The 22,275-nt window shown below is 41.1% G+C and overlaps 1 protein-coding gene across 1 annotated transcript in view; it reads right to left on the reverse strand.

Moving 5' to 3' along the window:
- Positions 1-22,275, reverse strand: part of Ush2a (usherin) — a 755,222-nt gene that overhangs the window by 263,692 nt on the left and 469,255 nt on the right. The window contains exons 38-39 of the mRNA XM_004672003.2: positions 1,331-1,481; positions 646-788 (exon numbers count right to left, since the gene is read on the reverse strand). Of these exons, the coding sequence (XP_004672060.2) occupies positions 646-788; positions 1,331-1,481 (294 nt within the window). The remainder of the gene's footprint in view (positions 1-645; positions 789-1,330; positions 1,482-22,275) is intronic.

Here is a 22,275-nt window from a genome sequence, read left to right on the forward strand (position 1 = left end):
GGACACAAATATTATGTTCAGAGATTTACTTTATATACATGCTTAGTAAGACCCTTTATATGCATGTATTTATAGAACTTCCCAGTGGACATCAAGAACATTGTCTATTTGTTGAATAAGGCAATCCAAATGTCTCCTGTTATCTGTCATCCATCTATTCATCCATCCATCACTGCTGTCAGATTCTACTTCTCTGTTCTCTAGATGCTATTTTGGGTGTAAGTAAAAGTAGATGTTTCCAGTTCTGAGTATAAATTCTCTGAGCATGCTCATAAAGTAATTTCCGTATTTCATTTTTACCCAGCTACCAGGATTTCTCATACATATCTCACACTTAGGCAAGGAGTAGACAACAATTTCCCCTTTTCCAGGGTCCTTAAGGGTATTCTGAATGATAGAAGAGTGTTGTGTCATAATTTTCTGTTAATTCCTTTTTCTTGTCTCTAAGTCAAATCTTCCACCCTCCTGACTCCCTGATTTTCTTCCTTCTGGAAAGACTGGTCACTTTTGTTCCCTTTCTTATCCTGGAAAAGTTATTGACCTTTGTGACAAGAAAATAGGAGGCCTAATTTCTTTGTTCTGTAACAGTTAGAGTCATTGGAGGCTCCATAATATTGAGGGCATTTGTGTGGTTAGCCCACTTACTGTCCTCAGCAGTCAGGAATGGAATCCAAGAAGTCTGAGCACTGCCAAATCCGTTGGTGGCAACCAAGCGAAACGCATACTCTGTGAATGGTTGCAGGTCCCTCACTTCATAGCTCAATGATGCCGAAGGAATCGGAATCAGTCTGTATGAGAAGAAATGTCAATTAGGAAGTTTTAGACATTCAAAGAAATAACAAGCAAGGCAAACCCTGCTACAAAACAAATGTTTGGAGAGTATCATCATACATTTACGTGTTACCATCTTAAACAATCAAATTATATGTATTTCAAATAAGTGACAATTCACTGACAATTTGTACCTGTATGTTTATAGAAGATATAAATCCTATTTTCATTAAGATGGATTGATGTATAGAATTTGTGGAATAGTCATTACAATTTTTTTCACCACAATTTAGATGACAAATTTCTTAAGTTTTAGATGTTTTCTGACTATGTAATAAGCTTTATTAAATGTGTTGAAATCTTCCTGTCTATATTATATAAATGAAAAAATATTTTACAAATTTGAATCCACTCAACTGTTTGCTTGTGTTTTGTTTTTAATGTGAACCTTCAAAAGATAGCCTATATTTGTTGAAAATGCCAACGATTCATCCCCATTTTCATGCACATTGCATAACCCATCGGATGGAATGAGGCACGGAGTAGGTGGAATGCTCACTCTAGAAAGCCATGTGTGGGGTGGCCAGGCCTCATCTGGAGTTGGTATCTGGGAGAGCCGGGAGCATTGTTACGAGCTGGTGTAGACCAGACAACCTGAAGACTGGTTGGAGTGGCAGATGCAAGCCTGGGAGGCAGCAGGCCATCTGGAGCTGTCGGGAAACACAGATGAATTAGAGCAGAGAAAACTGTGGGGAACATATGCTGCATGGAATAGGAAGGCTCTATATACTGGAAAAACTGTTCCTCGGGATCAGCGGCAATGTTAAACATGGTCCATTTAATTTAACATTTTCCTTCCTGAACCATGGTACTTCCTCATTGTTCATCTCAACACAATTACATTTGTATTTCAGCCTTAAAAGCCAGCCCCCAAGCAGCAAGACAAATGAATATGGAGCCTGCTTCCACCTGCAGTAGTGTTCATCTAATTGAAACATGGGGGGATTTAAGCATAGTAAATATTAGAGTACCTCTTTAACCCTTTGACCAGTACAACAAGTGACTGAGCAGTGAAGCTGTCCAGGTTCTATGCTCCTCCCCCATGTTACCCACAGTCACCTTAGTCACACCTGTGCACAGGAATGCAAGACTCTTTTCCTTTCTGGAGGAGCAAAATTGTATTTTGCTGCAATAAAAAGAAATAAAGCATGTGCCAGTCTTAATTCTCAGTGAAGAAAATAAAACTAAAATTCTCTCTTTGAGTGTTTTACACAGTCTGGTCTATTTATAGGGCTTCACCCTGACCAAAATATCATTGAAGTTGGCTCATGAGTGTTTTCCTTCTCCTAACATTGACAAATCTCTCACATGTGTCCATAATTAAGCAGGCCTGTGTGGTAGACTCCATCAGAAGAATTGATGCATGTTTCTAGAAGGCCTAGTAAGAATGAATGAAATGAAAGTCTATTCCACTAAAAAAAAATGATTATGGTTATTTATTTATTTTTTCCAGTCAGAAGAACTTGAATGAACCTATTAAAGAACGCTTTGTTCCAAAGATAGTCAGAGACTCAAAAGTAGATTGAATCAAGCTTTGGCTTTAGAAAAAAAAAATCATAGAATAACTCTGTGATATTTTCTTTATCTTTAATATTGGTATGATATTTTCCCCTTCTAGGATAGATGAATAGTCACATGATGTATGAATAAAGCATCTTTAAACACGAAGAATTATTAGCTAACTATTATTAGAAGTAATAATTTTTTTTAATTTTAATAATAATTAGCACATTGGACTGAGTTAAACTTTTCAGCATAATGTAACCATTTTATTATTATTATTATGTTACACACTAATTAATAACTAACATAGTAATATGATGTCAACATTATAACAAAAACAAGAGGAGTACTAGGCCTATTTTCCATGACTTACATGTATAGGCTTATGTAGAATGTGGGTTTTATGTCTCTACAGTTCAGGAGGACCTGCCTGTGAACAGTGAGGCTAATGAATGGCCAGTGATGAGATGGAAGTATTAGATTACATGTTTCATCAATCTTCTGTAAGGGCTTGCGGTTCATCAATAATTCATTCACTTGTTCAATACACATTTATGGAAGCTCCTTTCTGTGCTAAGTACTGTTCTTTACATGGAGGGAAACCAGTGCTGAGTACAACAGACACAGCCCTGCCCCTGTGGAGTTTACATTTAAGTGAAGGGGTGAGTCATAAGAAGATAAAGGAAAGGATTTGAGACAGTAATAACAAACTAATAGGGGGAAAGAAAAGCAAGGTAAGAAAAGAGAAAATACAAAGGTGTATGCAATGTGAGTTATCAGGTAACAATCTGGGTCAGATGGTGATAGAAAGCATAATTAGGAGATGCTTGAGGAGAGACCTCAGGAGATGAGAGAGAGGTAGCCATGAGGATGTCTGCGGAGGAGCCATTCAGCCAGAGAGCAGGACCTGCTGAGGCAGTGGCGGGGAAGGCCCTGGCTCTGCCCACAGGACTGCAGCGAGCACGGTTGAAGCAGACAGCGGCAGCAGGAGGCAGGGCAAGGAGGCAGAGGGTAGCCAGACACTCAACGCAGGAGACGCTAGAAGTCACAGGGAAAACTTTGGATTTGACACTACACGGGGATGGGATTCATGGCCCTGTTTAGTAAGGACAATGACACAGGCACAATGTGACCAAGACAGGAGTGGGAGTATGGATGCCACTGCTGTACTAATCCAGGAACAAGGTCTCAGGTTTGAGGGATGGCAGGGGAGGTGTTGAGTGATGTTGTGCAGTGGGCCATGAGCTTTCACTAGAACACAAGGGAGTCAAAACATGCCAATGTTTTTAGCCCAGGCATGCAAGTGACCGGTTGTGCTATTCCTGAGACGAGGGAGAAACAGGGTAGGGAGGGGATCAAGAGTTGCATGGCAGTGCGGGGAGATGGCTCAGTGATTAGAAGCCTGATAACTAAAGTTCTTGTCTCCAGAACTAACATAAACCCAAATGTGTGGGTGCACACATCTATAATGCCAATGTGCCCTCAGCAATGGGAAGCAAATTCCAGAGAATCCCAAAGCTCATGGACCTGCAAGTCTGGTATTCACAGCAGAAGGTGGGGGGGGGGGGGAGAAACTTTCTCAAACAAGGTGGAAGGAGAGGAATGTCACACTGACATAGTTCTCTGACCACAAACATCTTGACATGCTTAGACCCAAATGCACACCTCATATTCATATATACAAAGAGTTCTATGCTGGCCCATGTTATGCATACAATGTATATTGTGTTAGTGGTAAGCTCAAGAAGGACATTGCATATATGTCTGGGTAGAAATTATACATCAATGTAGATATGGTGTTTAAAGTCTGAGACTTGGAATAAGTGAGCGAGCAGTTACAGAATAGGTCTATAGTCTGAGCTTAGAAATCCTTCAAAGTTTCGGGTTTAACGGGTTGGATGGGAGGAAGGTGCAGACTAGAAGTTAGGGAAGGAAATAAGGTTTCTCTACAAAAACTGTCAAGGAGGGCTGGTGTAGGGGAGACAACTCAGAGGCTAAGAACCCTTGTGCAAGCACGAGGGCCATAAAGGCCCGAATTCAATGCCCGGCAACCATGTAAAAGGCTGTGAGTGCCCATACACATCTGGAACCCCAGTCCTGAGGTGAGCAGAGGCGGAGAGCTTGCTGGTGCTTGCTGGTCAGCCAGTCTGACTGAAAACGGTAGCTCTGAGTTCAAGGGAGCTCCGTCTCAGGAGACCACATAGAGAAGCATGGCAGAGAAGGACAACTGATGTTTTCCTCTAGCTCTGCACGCTTCTGGGGTATGCACATCTGTACCCACACATGCACACATCACACATCCACACCACATCACACACATTAAAAGCCAAAAATAGAAAAGGAGAGCTGGAGAGATGGCTTAGTGGTTAAGTTGCTTGCCTGCAAAGCCTAAGGACCCATGTTTGACTCTCCAGATCCCACATAAGCTGGATGCACAAAGGTGAAGCCAGTGTGAGGTCACACAAGCCCACTAGGTGGTGCAAGCATCTGGGGTTCTATCCAGCGGTTGAGACCCTGACATGCCAATTCTCTCTCTCTCTCTGTACCCCTTCTCTAAAATAGTAATAATAAAAACACATTTTTTTAATTGGAAAGGAAAATGGCAACCCTGATAATCGTACCACGTGGCTAAGCATAGAGAGAAAGGGGATTGGAGGAAGCGGCTTGGTGGCAGTGCCAGGAGCATGTGCAGTGCAGACGTGGGCAGCACATCCTGCCACCAGACAGCTGAATCAAACAGAGCATCAGGAAGAAGGAGCAGGTGTAGCAAGATTAGACAACTATTTTGAGAGAGCGTTAATTCCAAAGTGAGAAAGAAAATAGGATAGCAGAAATAGAAGTTCTGGAGGCTTGGCAGTGCGGCATTCTAAGGCCTGCTTGTTACAGTGAAGCACCAAGAGACTGGGGCAGTTAATATTGTAAGTGCAGAAATAATAGCTACCAGAGTGAGGTCCTTGTGTGGAGACAGCGACAGCCAAGGCCTCGTGTGGACAGAGTGGACAGCAGGGGCTGCTGGCTATTGAACATAGCAGGGACATTTATTCTTGCAAGTAAATGAAAGGACCAAGATCCAAGGACATGGGGGAAGCTGGTGATGGCAAAAGAGCACATACTTTCCCCAGTGATGTTCATTTTCCCATTGGCTATACTAAAAGCTCAGTGGTACAGAGGCAATGGTAGAAGAGTGATCTCAGGCCAGGACATGCAGTGACATGCACTGTTCAGAGTAAAATGCCTAATAATAGCTCTGATGCTTCAGATTAGAGGATATTCTTTGCTAAGGATTTTTAAAAATTGATATTGTCTCTGTGAACACTAATAGTTTAAACATATACTGTTTTCTTTCTTCCCTTTTTTAATGTAGGGTCCAACTCTAGCTCAGGCTGACCTGAAATTCACTATGTAGTCTCAGGGTGGCCTCAAACTTCCAGCAATCGTTATACCTCTACCTCCCAAGTGGTGTGAGCCACCATGTCTGGCTTTTCTTTATTTCTTTTAAAAGAATATTTTATTTTTTATTTATTTATTCAAGAGAGGGGAAGAGGGAGAGGAAAAGGGAGAGGGACACAGAGAGAGAGAGAAAAAAAAAATGGACATGCTAGGGCTTCCAGCCACTGAAGACAAACTCCAGATGCATGTGCCACCTTGAGCATCTGGCTTATGTGGGGTCTGGGGAATCACATCAAGGACCTTTAACTTTGTAGGCAAACACCTTAACCTAAGCCATCTCTCCAGCCTCTCTCTTCCTTGACGCACATTCTTTAGTCAGTGCACACGAAGCGCACACACGGCGTGAGAAGTGCAAAGACAGGCAGGACAGTGCAACATCGATATAATGCACAATGAAGTCATGTTCCTCATTTCATTGTAGTTTTTTAAATTTTTCCATATAAAGGAGTATTATGTCACTGATAGCGTAAATTCTGAAGGAAAATTAGTTTAAAGCAATCAGCAAGAAAACACTAGTGTTTAACATGCGTGATAAAATCACTCACTTCATGTGTTAAAAACTGCACTTTACAAAAGATTGCCTAAATGGGTTTCATAATAATATTGAAGTATCATGTATTCTGATAACAAAGCAAAATTCTCATTAAATAGGTCACTAATTCATTACACAGAACTGTGGAGTATTTGTACAATAACAACCATCTTAAATTGTTTCTTACATTTCTTCATTCTCTGTGATTTCAGTAAAGCTGAGTTCTGGAAACATTCTTTCCCTCTGTTTAGCCCCTTTTATCCTACACCTATTCCTTAGAGGCTCCTTAGCACGAAGTAATAACTGGGAACCGGCCATAATTCCACTCCTGGTTTCCTAAGAGAAGAGCCCTGTATCTTTCCACTTGATATATGGTCTCCAAGATGCCATGTTGCTCACAAGCTTCTCTGTAGTTTCATATGACCCTCACGGGGCAAACACTCCACAGACAACCTCCTGAATCAACACATCTTGTCCAGTAAATACTAATTCTACATGGCAACCGGATAAAACAGACACCTCCTGCTATAAATCCAAAGGAAGGGCATTTTTAATAAAATTTCAAATTCAACCTTCTTTCAAAGGAAAAAAAAAGAGAAAACATTAAGCCATAAATAAATCACAGAATGAACTAGTGTAGATGGGCTAAGTTTTTGAATACAGGATTTTATTAAAGTTTTAAATATTAGACTTCTGGACTTTTCCTAAAAATAATCAAATACCAAATAAACGAGGCAATTCACACATGCTTCAAACCTTGCTTCATGCAGATTTGCAGAACTCTACAGAAAAAAAAATTTATGAAGTAAAATAGAGGTTTCTCTCCCTATAGGTGACTAGTATATCCCCCAAAACAGAAGGAAGAAAGTTTTAAGGAGAAAAAAAATTCCTCATGTGTCAATTTCTTATTTGAGACAGCCTGTTACAATGGCAGTGTGTGTGTGTGTGTGTGTGTGTGTGTGTGTGTGTGTGTGTACAAGCACATGTGTGTTTCTTAATAGTGGTATAGAGTGCTAAACTAAAATGTCAGAGAAACTTATATTCTTGTGCAGTAAAGTCATTTGTGTAAAGGTGAAGCTCCTGTCTGTAACAGGGTCCTCCGGGGTTGGGAGGACAAGTGCAAAGGAACGGGATCCTCAGATTCCTGTGTGGCAGATAAGACAGGACTTGGTAGCACAGAACACGTACCCAGCACACAGGGCGGCGGAGAGCTGTGCAGTGTTCAGAAGTTAGGGACTTGCAGAGGTGTGCTGGTCCTCAGTCAAGTGTGACTGCTGTCCCGCAAGGTCAGGTGAGTCTCAGCCTCATTCCGGGGCCTCAGGCTCCCACTCTTCTCGTGTTTGTTGCACTCAGGGCTATCCCACTTCCTATGCACCCACGTGTATTCACCCCCCCTCAAAGCAGGGATCACTCAGGGCTATCCCACTTCACTATGCACCCACGTGTATTCAACCCCCCCCAAAGCAGGGATCACTCAGGGCTATCCCACTTCCCTATGCACCCACGTGTATTCACCTCCCCCAAAGCAGGGATCACTCAGGGCTATCCCACTTCCCTATGCACCCACGTGTATTCACCTCCCCCAAAGCAGGGATCACTCAGGGCTATTCCACTTCCCTATGCACCCACGTGTATTCAACACCCCTCAAAGCAGGGATCACTCAGGGCTATCCCACTTCCCTATGCACCCAGTGTATTCACCCCTTCCCTCAAAGCAGGAATCACTCAGGGCTATCCCACTTCCCTATGCACCCAGGTGTATTCACCCCCCCCTCAAAGCAGGGATCACTCAGGGCTATCCTACTCCCTATGCACCCAGGTGTATTCAACCCCCCACCCCAAAGCAGGGATCACTCAGGGCTATCCTACTCCTTATGCACCCAGGTGTATTCAACCCCCCCCCAAAAGCAGGGATCATTCAGGGCTATCCCACTTCACGATGCACAAATGTGTATTCAACAGCCCCCCACCCCTCAAAGCAGAAATTAATTTTTTTTTACATAATTATGTGACTATCTCTGTTAACATGAAAGAAACCATGGCATTTTACCTATATGCACCCTAGACACACTGCTGAGTAACCTGGCATTTATTCAGAAGTCCTTGGACTGTGTATTAGCTGATCATTTTCAGAAATAGCTACATATGAGCAAGGATTTTAAATTCTGGTTTCCAGAATGGAAAATTAAAATACAGACACATATACTGACTCATTGAGTCATGAACAAATTGAAAACAGAAGGCAAGACTCGATTTCCAGTCACTAAACCATATGCCATTTAAAAAGATATTAATTATGAGGAAAATGCAGATGTGCTAACAAATGGACATTCAACCTTGAGCCCAAGGATGTGAAAATAGTGGCATTGCACATTAACAAGTAGATGAAAACAGATTTAATGTCCACAAAATAGTCTCTTGTTAGAGCTCACTTTGTGAACACATATGATGTGCCAGATTCTTTAGAATAATTATTTCTAATGCTCAGAATTACCCTCCAAAGTTAGCATTATCTCTTATTGTAATGACAAAGAGACCAAGGCTTAGAGATGTGGAGTGTTTTATCCCTAATCATAAAACTTGCTACTGGCAGAGTAAGAATTCTAAAAGGGACTGCTTAGTTTGAGGGTGCAGTTTTTTTGTTTTTTTTTTGTTGTTGTTTTCTTGTTTTTTGTTTTTCGGGGTTAGGGTTTCACTCTAGCCCAGACTGACTTGGAATTCAATATGTCGTCTCAGGGTGGCCTTGAACTCACTGTGGTTCTCCCACTTCTGCCTCCCGTGTGGGTGCTGGGACTAAAGGTGTGCACCACACCCAGCCAAGGGCGTGGTTCTTAATTCTGCACCACCAACACCTTGTTGTAGTAAGTGGTTTATAGAGCGTAAGTATGACATATTTCAATAAAAATGCCGGTGCCTATGCGCGCATGCTCGCACACACACACACACACACACACACACACACACACACAGAGTTGGATTTGTTTTCTGCCAGATCCCATTTGTAAGCAATAGTTCATTTTCCTGGTCTCATTTGCATATTAGTGGGGACTTTGTCTCCTTATCTAGGAACCTCACAGGAGCCTACAGATGGATGGGAGCTGCCAGTCCTCAGGGGTTGTCAGAATTCACAGAAATTCACGGGGTGGGGGACACATCCAGTCCAGTCAGCAATCCCACTTAGCACATGCACATGCCATTTGTTTCTGTCTGTCAGGTCCCTTTTCCACATATGCGGAAGCTGCAGCTACGAAACGCTGTCCTGCCCGTGTGTGGAGCTCAGGAAGAGCAAATGACAGCCCACAGGTCCATGTATGCCATTTTAAAAAATATTAAAATTTTGTTGGTATAAGAGATGTAGGAGGTCATTCCTTCTGACATTTTCAAATGCTGTTTGTTTTTGCTGATTCTGTTGTCACCTCTTGTTACCAAAGCCACCTCCTCCCGTTCCACTTCCTCCAGTATCCTTCTGTTTACGTGCCACATTTCTCCTATCCTCCCCCCTTTTTATTTTACATCTCTTCCAGCTTCTCTGTTTATACCCACGTTTGGTTATGGTTCTATCTTTATGGGCTTTATTCACATTCTCCTCCCCAATACTTACATGCATAGTTACATACTTATAAATATTGAAAACTAAGATCTGCTTGTCAAAGAGAACATGCAGTTTGGGACTTTCTGAGTTTGGGTCACTTAATATGTATGACCTAACGCTAAAGAGAAGATTGCATCTTCTCCAGGTGTTTCCAAAGGAGTAAGTACTTAGTGTTGAAAGCTTGTCTAGGAAGCACATATTGCATAAAATGAAATTTTGTAAAAGAAGGGAAAAAACTATCATTTATTCTTGGTATCAGTGATGGCATGAAATATTTTGGAATATATTCCTGAATAAAACCTGAAGTTAATACACCTGTTCTTTGATTTTCCCCCCTCACCTGTTCAGGTCTCTATTTCAGGGGTACTCAAACTCCACCTCCATGATACTGGTCTGAGAACATTCATCAAAACCCATGCAGATAATTGTCAAAAATAATCTGTACTCTAGCTCATGTGGCTCAAGACACTTTCCTATTACCTTGTGAATGACGACTGGACTAGTGTTCACTAGGAGAGCTTCAGCTAGGGTTGGAAAGGAGGAGGGACACCCCAGCTGCAGTGTGTGACGGGAGTAATAGGAAGAGGCGGAGGTGGGTCAGACCACAGGAATACTAATCACCACAGGATACCAATTACCATTCCCGTGGACTATTTTGAAAAATGAAAAAATTCATTTTCCATCAGCACCCATGGGATGAGGCAACACCTCTGCCTGCTTTGTGATTTAAAAAATGAAATGTTTCTTCCAACAATGGCTCTGAAAGATGAATTCAGTGAAGTGCTGGCCAGAAAACACCAGACTGGTCATTCTCCATTCACTGTATACACCTCAGCACAGTGAGTGATTGAGAGAGCTCATTGTGCTCAGAGAAAAACAAGGGTTTGAAATCTTTTCAGATTCATTCGGCTTAAATGTAGTCCTGTTATGTTGTCAGAACTAGTCAGAGACCCTAACCCTGGTGGCTGTAATGCCCAGAAGACTTCTTGTTGGATCTCAAGCCACAAACAAAATTCTATTCTTTCCTCAAGGATTTCTTAGATTTAGATACTGGACTCAAGTCTCTTCTGTGATTGTGTGAATTCCTCTTAATGTACAGCTAAGAACATATCTGCGTAGTCTTATTATTGCAAATATCATCATCCATCCAGTTGGCTGTAAGTAAGTGTAGATTAATTTTTCCCTTTTAGTATCTGGGGATTCAAGTACTCTGTTTACAGTACACCTTCCATCATGAAAAAATAATTTAAAACACATACAGCAGAAAAAAAATTAGTTGACTATTTATCCTATTCTTAGTTCCAATATTGCTTGTTAACTAACAAATGATTTTCTGAGGAATTTAGCCTTTCTGAAATTACAATAGATATGATTAGCATTGACGTTATCTCCTTGTTGCCAGGATAAAGCACCCTACCTGAAGCAACTGGTGGGAGGAAAGCTTTATTATGGCTCCAGGCTTGGAGGGAAGTTTTACGATGCTAGATGAAATCATGGTACAAGCATAGACTGGGCATCACTTTTGCCACAGCAGGTAGAAAGAAGCAACAAGAGAGAAAGCTGAACTCTAGTGGGGGGCAGCTGGCCATGACATAACTAAACCTGCCCCAACAACTCACTACCTCCAGAGAGATTTCTGAATTCTGGCAAGGGGCAGCTGGTTATAATATCACTAAGTAAGTCTGCCTCCCCCCCACCTACCAAAAAACACTTCCTCCAGCGAAGTTCCACTCCCAAATTGCTACCAGCTGGATACCAAGCATTCAAAACACATGAATTAGTGGGCAACATATAATTCAATTCAATATAATTCACCACAATTGCAAGGTTTATTAATAATTTTATTCAATAAGTAAGTCAAAGCTAGAGTCATAACCAATATCTATAGAAAAATAGGCTGGGCATGGTGGTGCATGCCTTTAATTCCAGCACTTGGGTGGCAGAGGTAGGAGGATGGCTGTGGGTTTGAAGACACACTGAGACGACACAGTGAATAATTCCAGTTCAGCCTGAGCTAAAGTGAGACCCTACCTCGAAAAACCAAAGAAAAAACAGAGAAAAAAGAAAGAATAGTACATTAAATTATGCCCTGTTAAATGCACATAGCAAGACAAATATGACAAGAAACCTGACTTAGGTAGTGAAGGAAACAAATAACTGTATATATGTGTAAAACCCTTTATCTTGTCATTGACACTACTCACTTAGGATAAAGTTCCTAGAAATTAAGTGGCCTACGAATGAAAATTTTAACCATTTTATGATTAAAGAATCCAAAGAGATTGATTTTAAAAATTAGCTTAATAATGGAATTGTATCTAATGTTCAAATTGATAATTGATTACTCAACTAATAACTAGGCTATGGCATGAATTACTCAGCTAGTATATTAAGTATCTGGTATCTTTTGACTGTCTAGCTCCTCATTTCAATCATTGATTGTAATCCCCAACCCCAAATAATGAACCTAGAAGATGGGTCTTGGAGGCTGTTAGGTCATGGAGCCCTCATGAGTCATGTTAGTACCTACATAAAGAGACTCACAGGAGCTCTCTAGCACTTTCTACCATGTAAGGTTAATATAAGAAGCTGGTATTTATGAGGAAGAAGCCCTTGATAGGAGGAAGCATCCCTCAACAGCTTCCACAACTGTGAGAAACAAACTGTGGTAGCTGAATGAACTAGGACAGCATCCATTAACTCCACATTCTCCATCATGTGTCTGCATGACGGTGATCAGAAACACTGGACATGCTGTAAGACTTCAAGAGACTGACTTACACATAAATAGAGTAAGAATGAAAATGTGAAAATAAAGACATAAAAATGCTGAGGCTTAGGGTGTGGCTGAGTAGGTACAGCACTTGCCCACCATGAGCATGTAGCCCTAAGTTAATGCTTCATACAAGCAATTAAAAATAAAGATGTTAATTTGACTATTGATTTTATAGTAGATGAGTATAAAGAAAATGTATCATCAGTATGGTCCAAGGTAGTTACTTATTTCTAGTAATTTAGCCACATAATCATTATCTGGCATGTCACTGGATTTAGAACATATATGAAATTGGCAGTAAGGAATTTTGTCACTTGTGGTTTTTGGAGGATTTTTAGGAGTCTAAACAAACATGCTCATATTAGTGTCCCTTATTTAAGTAGTACATATCACAGATGAGAATATATGCTATTTGAAGAACATAGTAATGACAACATAGCTTTGTATGGAAACAGCACTTCTAATTCCCAAATTTTCAACTGGTTGTTTAAAAATATGCTTACTGGGCATTTGACATAATGACAGCATGACTTGCCCTCACCTAGAAAGGTTACTCCTAGTGCTTCTGAAATTTAGGGTATGCTGCCTACCAAACACAGGGGCCAGGCTGTTCCTGCCTCCAAGTTTTCTCATTGGCAGAAGGGCAGGACCTTGTTCAAAATACACAGTCACTGTTTGTATGGTGTCCTGGTGTCTGGACAACATGCATTGTTACACTTATCCTTCCCAGTGTTCCAACTTACTGATGAACGACTGAGGCAAACCAGCACCATGCAACTTGTTAGAGGTCACGTGGAAAATACATGGGATATTAAGATCTGAACAAATCTGAATGATTCTAGCAGGTGTGTATTGGCATTAACAGATTAAACAGAGGGAAGATAACATGGGATATTTTAATTTATGATAGCTATCTTCTATGCTGTGTTTTTCCTCTAATAGTCATTACTGTCATCTTCTCTGTGAGAACTAAGTTACAATTTTTTTGAGAGTGGGCATTTACAAAAAAAAATAACATGAGAATCTTGCCTATAAGTCTAATAATGTAAGAAATTTAGATTTAATCCTTCTTGAGAAAAATCTCTCAAATATATGTACATCTCTTGGATTTCCAAGTAGGCTGAATCCATTTGCTACTTCTAACAACATGACTGCATATTGCTGTCAGACATCGTAACAGAAATTACTGTATGTTTTATTAAGAACTTATTTTTGTGTGTGTCTGTCTTGCTCTCCTTTTTATCTAAAACCCTAATTTAGTTGTTGTTCCCTCAGGTACAAAATACACAGTTCATAATTCATTTGATATAAAATGTCACTTTAGATTCTTGCCCTCCTTTGATAAATGAGAAGAAACATGTACATTTCAATCTTCTCAATGCCAGAACTACCAAGAACAACCCCCCGTTGCGCTTCTCAAAGACCTGTGTGTTAAATTAAACATCAAGATTCAGAAACTGTGAGGAAGGATATTTCCAAGGCAGAGAGAATAAATCCATGAGCCAGAGGGAGACAGCTAATGCTTTTCCTACCAGTCAAGTCATATCTCCCAAACAGCATCTTTGATCCTCAAATTAGTCTTCACTTATAATTTATTAGACCAGAGCCAGCCCATCCATTCCTTGCATTTAGTTTAAAGAGGTAGTTGTTGATATCAACAAGGAAAAAAAATTTAGATGTTTACAGGTTAGTTTAATTTTCAACTTAATTGTGATAATGTATGTTGATTTTTTTTTACCTATTAAAATCATTTTTTACATTCAATTTCTTGCATGTGGATGTGGATGTGGCAATATGTTCACATGCAGGTGGACACAAATGTCTGCATACATGTAGAAGGCAAAGGTCGATGTCAGGTGCCTTTCTACATCATTCTCTACCTTCTTTAGTAAGACAAAGTTTCTGATGGAACGTGGAGTTCCTGAATTCAGGTGGACTAGCTGACCAGCAAGCCTCAGTGATCCTCCTGTATCTGCCTCCCAAGGAGTAGAATTGCAAGCATGCCCACTGTGCTCAGCTATGATGTGGGTCCTGGGGATGCAAACTCAGATCCTCATGCTTGCTTCCCAAGCCCTTTATCTATGTCCGTTTCCCCACTCCCAGGCTCCTCTCTCTCTCTCTCTCTCTCTCTCTCTCTCTCTCTCTCTCTCTCTATCTATCTATGTATCTTTAGTTGAGCACTGACTTTACATACAAGGTGATCTTCTCTGTACACACATTTATTACCCCTTGCCTACACAGTGAAAAAGGTTCTGTGAAATAACTTTTCCTATGAACAAATTAAGGATGACAGGGGACATGAGTTGGCTGTGGACATGGCCTACTTGCTAAGGCCTTCCTAAATCTTAAAGTCAATTTTTTTTTTAAAAGATTTACCTGTTTTTAACATAGCACGTATTTGTCGTTTTCATCATGTCATACATTTATGTTCCCTCTCCCCTGGCCTCATTCCACTGAGTGTCCCCCTCAGTGGGGGTTACATGTATTCACTGAAGGGTCTTGAACAAACCAGGCATTCTGTATGTGTGGTGGTGGGTGTTTCTGTGGGGAGGATTCCTCAGAATGTTCCTTTCCACCCCGTGTCTTCTACAATCATTCTTCTCCCTCTTTAACAATGTTCCCTGAGCTTGGAGGGCATGTTAGAAGTCTTAATGTTGAGCTCTCAGAAGCCTCTGATTTTTTGCTCTACTGAGTTTTGAGTCTCCTCAGCATCATTTCCCCAGAAAGATCATCAGCTAGATATGAGAGCAGCACTTATACTTAGTCTACCAAATCTTCTTTAATGTTTTCTGGGCCCTGGAAGATGTGATAGGGATGACTTAGAACAAATATTAATAAACATCCCTGTCCATAACCTGCACACCTTCTCCAGAGTAGTAAATCAAAGGAGAAAAACCTAACTTTCCCATCACAAATCATATGAAGAAATGTACATTCCAATTTACAAGTTAATTAAGGGCCAAAAGTGCAGAAGGACACTTATTCATAGAAGTCATGACGTGTTTCCTTCCAAAGACATTACCATGAGAGCTATCTTAAGCATTCTCTCTTTTTGGAGTGTATGGTAGGTGTGTTTTTCATTTGACTCCATGGTTAAATGTGAAAGAAACTGGTTAAAATTGTCAGTGACAAACACATCCTGTCACCACACTGGGAAGAGGTGGCCTAAGCTTGTGACTGTTTACGTTTTATTTGTTAGCTATATGTAATTTTTGTCATGTTCACAGAATCAGAGTGCTGAGTGATTACTCTAGTCCATTCAGCATGCTTTCATTTTTTAGTGGCTCCCCTAATCAACATGTTAAGTATGGTGGCTTGAATCGGGTGCCTCCCATAAGTTTGTATGTTTCAGTGCATGCTCCCCACCTGGTGGCAGTTTGGGAGGTAGAGCCTTGCTGGAGGAGGTGTGCTGCTGGGGAAGGGCTTTGACATTTATTATTAGCCTTATCTTGCCAGTGTTAGTTTGGCTCACTTTCCTACTGCTGTTTCCACCTGCTATGCTGGGTGATGTCTGGCCTCTGCTCATGCCATGCTTTCCCCTGCCACCAAGGAGATTCCCCTTGAGGTTGTAAGTCAAAATGAAAACTTTTCTCCCATCAGTTTCTTTTGGTTGGGAGCTTTATCCCAGAAATGAGAAGGTAACTACCAAACTTAAGATTAAATTTGACGCCATTGTCATTTCAAGCTATAATGGGGTACTAAGGGTCCAGGAAAGTCTTTTTTTTTTCCCCTGTGACTTCTATTTATTGAAAACAATCACAAGCTTCTACAGAGGAAATTGTTCTTCCATTAAAACCTATTTTGAGTCTCAAATACTGAGGATTTCTTAATCATAAAATGTTGTGGAGTATTTTTTATTTTATTTTATTTTTTAATTAGTTTTCTATTCTGCAAGGAGGGTCCAATGGGGAGGGGATAGGTCACAGATGAGCCTAATTATGGTACCAGGAAAGTCTTTGAACCCCAAACCCTAAGTTCGTTTTTACTTTTAATCAAATAATTGGATAAAAAAGAAGACTGAGAGAGATAACTATTCAATTATTATATTTATTGAGGGAATTACAGAGCCAAGGAAAGGCATCCACATGGCCAGAGATTTCATGTGGAGGGCCTGGAAAAAACATGGACAGAAAGAGAAAAGAAAATTCAAGGAGCTCCTGCCATGTGGGGAGCTAGAGGGGATAAAGAACCCATGTAGAGAGTAAGGGCTAGGGTCCTCCCTGGCTAGGCCTAGGACTATGTCTGGGCCAGGCCAGCCCAGATCCAGCTGGGGGAAAAATTCACCTACACCTAGAAGTTCTCAAGTAATCAGAGAGCCTTTCCTACTCTTGCAAAGGCATTTATCACCTTATAGTGGTGGGCTGTCTTCCAACTCAAGTGACCCAGAGGGACAGCTGGTTGGTTACGACTAGGGGCTATCTCAGGAAGATGATAGCACTGACAGCAACTTCTGGGGCTGAATTTGATGAACCACAATGTTTAAATCCTATGAAAGACCTCCATCCCAGGAGAGGTCCTGATTGTTTGTGGAAAAACAGGTCGAAGGAACTGGGCAAGAGATAAGAAGTCATATCATCTTTGATTTCTTGCAAGTATAAACTTTTCACCCTTTTTACCTTCAGTAATCCAGTCACCCTAACTGCCCCCTTCTCAAAGACACTTCTTTATGTGCCATTGATCAGTGAGACCTAATTCTATACTACCTGCTAAGAGAAGGCAGGACTGGTCAATAGAAGGTGCTGAGTATACAGCTCCATGCTAAATTTCTGTAGTCAGTCTCTGTGTTTAAATGTGATGTGGTGGATTGATTCAGGTGTCCCCATAAACTTAGGTGTTCTGAATGCTAGGCTCCCAGCTGATGGAGATTTGAAAATTAATACCTCCTGGAGGCAATGTGTTTTTGGTGGTGGGCTTATGGGAATTATAGCCAGCTTCCCCTTAAAGTGTTTGGCACACTCTCTTGTTGCTATTGTCCACCTTATGTTGGTCAGGGGGTGATGTCCACCCTCTGCTCATGCCATTGTTTTCTTCGGACATCATGGAGCTTCCCCTTGAGTCTGTAAACCAAAATAAACCCTTTTCCCCCCAAAGCTACTCTTGGTCAGGTGATTTCTGCCAGCAATGCAAACCTGACTTCAACATATGGTGTCTGCTTTTTACTACTGGCATCACCTCAATGGACAAAACAGTGGTCTGTCTTCAACTTTCTCATGTAGAAACAAAGTTATGATGTCACCTTACTTGGTTTGTGAGACTTGAGATGTAAATGGCCAGAGTATATCATACATGAGCATGGAAATGCCACAGTGTCTGATTATTTTGTACAATTAAAATATAATAATAAAGCAGAAAGAAATAAAAAGAACATCTGCTACATTGGTATAAGTAATTACTACATCAGAAAGCTCTTTTTGTCCACCAAGAGTCAACATCTTCTTAATTGTCCCCTAGGTAACTTGTGATTAGTTCTACTTGGTGGAGTTGTCCTTAAGAATTCCTAAAAGGAAACAAGTCTGTGGTTTAACATCTCACCCTGGAACCTAAGATAAAGATGTCACTTCAAACCCTCCAGAGGAAGAAAAGCCCCAAGATGCTCATTAAGGGGAAGCCTTCTAACAGATGTTCTGTGAAGGAATTTGGAAGCAGAGGAAAGGTCTTTGAGAGCATTTTCACCCTGGGTCCAATTAGTGTTCTCTCGGGCATAAAGCATCAGGCCTGTTGCTTTCTGGGACCACAGGTGGCGCTGCCAATTTGGAACTGGCTGCCTGTGATACCTGCTCCTGTCCCACTCAGGAAGGCTATGAGCAATATGCTGTTGGAGCCTCTATTTTCAAAGAGACACAGAGAAACCTGGTTGACCTATTTTCCCTCAGGAGTCCTATATCCTAATTCTTGGTGTGGTAGACAGTTAAGGACAAGATCATGTGACATGTTTGGTTTGAAGTTGTTTTAAAGATTATCTAATTCCATGGTCTTCAATCTCAGGTATCTAAATGGTCTGCAAGAGTATCCATTAATACATAGATTTCTGGGTTTTAAGCTCCAAAATTCCAGTTCTGTACATGGATAGTTAACCCAATTTGGGGTCTGAGGAGCCCACTTTGTGGATAAAACGCATGCTGTATAAACATGAGGATACTTGTCCAGATCCCAGCACACCTATAAATGCTGGGAATGGATGGCAGCCAACTGGAATTCTAGTGTGCTTGGGAAGCAGAAATAGGAGGTCATCAGGCCAAGCTAGACTAGCTGAGTTGGCAAGCCCTGGGTATATGACAGATCCCATTTCAGTAAAGAAAGTGGAATGTAACGGAGGAAGATGCCAGCGTCGACCTCTGCCCCCACTTGCACACACTTATGGCCACATACACACCCTTGCATGCACACATTTCACACATATACATGCCAAAACAAAAATGAATATCCCTGTTTGGCACAAGTTCCCAGGCAACAATGCTGTTCCTCATCTGTGATCACACTGGGTGATCCATTGATCTGGCTCATGTCTACAGGTTTAGCAAGAGGAAACCTGAATCACAGCGACGCAAGTAGCTAATTAGTACAATAGTCATCAGTGGAACTTAGGGCACTAAGAGGTCAGAAGATGGCAAATGCAGGGTTCCGAGGAACCCATTCAGAATAATCAATTTTGTTGATCTAAGATTTACTTCATTTCGCATTGGTTTACTTCTGGAAGCTTTCTCATCTGACACCCAGTCAAAAGCCGGCGCATGGGCTGAGTGCGTGGTTTTGTGTGCTTTTCTGGAAGGCAGGGGACTCTTTGCTCAATGCTTTACTCTTCTTCCTTAACAGTCTTTTGCTTGCAAATAGCAAAGACCTCACTCACTCAGAGGCTGGCTTAAATCATGAAAGAAGCTAATGGATTCCCTTGAGAGAAAAATCCAGAGAAAGTTGTGTTTTTTTGGTATCTCTGGATTCCATAGGGCAAAGCCTGTCACTGACTCTAGCCTGTCCCCTCTCTGATCTGTCTGCTTTCTTTGGCGCTGGTTATATCTTCAGGCTCTATTAGGGGCCAGGGGCTGGCAGGAGCCTCCACAGGAGCGCAGATTCAAGCGCAGGGCATGGCAAACGCCCCAGCTGAGGACACTGCTTTGTTCCCTCCACCTCACTGGCCCTGAAACAATTCTCTGGGGCACTTGTTTTGAGCAAGGGAGAACCCAAAGTACTAAGAGGAAAAATTGAACCCTAGAGCCACAAGAAAAAGTGAAGGCATGTTGTTGCAAAAAAGAAAAAAAAAAAAAGGCACAAAGCCACTGCCAGTGGGCCTGGATGTGGTGCAGAAGTCCGCCTCATCGGTGACACCAGCAGCCACGGGGAGCATGGCATTTTATACATGCAGTGTTTCTTTTTTATTTTCAGACAAACTCATCTCTGATGAAGTTAATTTACAAATGAGGTACAGAGTGAGATTAACAACAAATTAAGAACATCACCAGCCAATTTTTTTCCTCCTTCGCAATTTTAGCGATGGATAATTCTTATCATAGACATTAATAATCTCGGTGTAACCTCTTCTTCTTTCCTGATTATGCTGAAAGCATCTGTCTTTTTCAGTTAAGCATATCCCCAATGGCTATAAAAACCTTATGAACTGTTTATTTCTGGAACATTCCATTTAATGTCTTTAGAGCATGGTTGACCTCAGCTAACTTAAAACCGCAGAAAGTAAGACCGCCAATTGGGTGGGCTGCTGTGTGCCTCAAAGCAGCAGATTTGGTGAGAGGGAGTCAGAGTCCAGCTCCGAGACTTCCGCCTTCCGGCTCTCAGGTCGGTGCTCTCTTGACCAGGAAGCATATTGTCATTGAGTGGACGTGACACATCGTAACGTAAATGGAAGACAGTGTGACTTCCACAGGACTCATTTCTTGGGTGCGTTTCTGTTTTTGTGCTCTTTCCATTGTTTGTACACTTGTCACCTGAACGTGGGTGCTTCATTTCTCCCAATCAATCAACCATCAGACGATGATGGTTGTTACCAGGGCTACTACTGTCGCAGGACTCTTTAACCTCTCTATGGAAATAAAGAGATTTCAGGAGCGCCTCTAAGTATCTAGACTACAGTACCCTCTCATTTTTGGTTGGAGTGTGTATACAGTCAGGTAAATGCTCATGGGACTTTATGCAAGTCAGGGATCGAGTGTTTCTATTATAAAGAGAAAAAAGTGAAAGAAGAATTATTTTTAAGAAATAAAGTAAAATTTCTCTAGGGCAGTATAAGAATTCAAATAAAACTTCAAGCTGCTTTTAAACTGCAGAGCCAGTCAGAAAGACATGAGTTTTTTTTTAACCTTAAAGTTTATAAACCTTTCTTCCAAGATAAAATACAGAAAGCAGAATTGTACTTATTCTTTTTAAAATATGATTTTTCAATATCAATGGTTCTTAGAGGAAGAATACCTCCCATCCTTCTCCCTTGGTAAAGCATGAAAAAATCTGATTTTAATTTAATTATTATTTTTTGGGGGGTCTATCTGCCTTGCCCCAGGAAGGTCTAAAGATAGTACTTAATTGTGAGGGGGCGCGTGTGTCTGTGTGAATCACAGGAGATTATTATGCAAATAATAAGGCTGGCAGCCTTTGCTAGAGGCTGGCTGAGTCCATGTAAGCACACTTCAAAGTTCCCTTCCAACTTCTCCAAGGCTCAGAAGTTAGTCCCTGTCTAACGTGTTTTTATAAGCAGGAAGTTCATTGTTAAGAGGGTGAGTAGGAAAAGAACTTGCCCAACTTGTAAAATAGAAATATGTCCTTCTCTTTGGCTCCAGACATGTAATTATACTAACGTTACATCCACATTGCACATGCCAGGTAAAGTATCTATTCCTAAAAGGCAGAGGAAAACCTGGGCAAGTGTGTTTAAGATAGACATCATTTCTGTGTTTTGGTTCTGATAACATTTTTGGGAAACAGCATGGCTTGTCCTAGATGGACTAATACGTATTTTCAAAAGTGCACTGTTTTATTGAGAATTTAAATACTTTCTATTTGTTCAAGCTGCCTACTTTATTACTTCAGTGGCTTGACTTTTCTAGGGGAAAAATAGCAGCAACTTTGGAAGATATACACTGAAGTAAAACATTATGCACATAACCCCAGAGATTCATGCGGAGCTGGTGTAATATGAATGGTGGAGCTCTTAATCTACTCCAGCTAGGGCAAGCCATGCATTTACGTGGTGGGATGCAGTTCTAGAGAATGTGTTTCCATTCTTCCTATGTCTCTATCATGGCTCCTACCTTATAAAAGGTAGTTAATCTAATCTTCTACCCTCTGAACAAAATCATAAACCATGTTATCCCATTGTTTATTTCACTTTCTAACCTATACTTTATTTTTTTAATTCCTGTTCCTTTGCACTCTAAATGTCTAAGAATTACATGGCCACCCGCATGTGGAAGTTTCTAGTTATACTTCACACATAGGTCAAAGAGGTATGCACAGTAGATCAATGGAAAGCACAGCCTAGGCCCTCTGCTGACACAGGGCAAGGATGTGTGTACAGTTTTGAGAGCCACTAATACCATTTTACAAAGTAACACTTGTGATTTTGCTAGGCAGAGAAGCAGAGAATAC

This window comes from Jaculus jaculus, chromosome 1, assembly GCF_020740685.1.
Source record: "Jaculus jaculus isolate mJacJac1 chromosome 1, mJacJac1.mat.Y.cur, whole genome shotgun sequence".
In the NCBI taxonomy this organism is placed as follows: Eukaryota; Metazoa; Chordata; class Mammalia; order Rodentia; family Dipodidae; genus Jaculus; species Jaculus jaculus.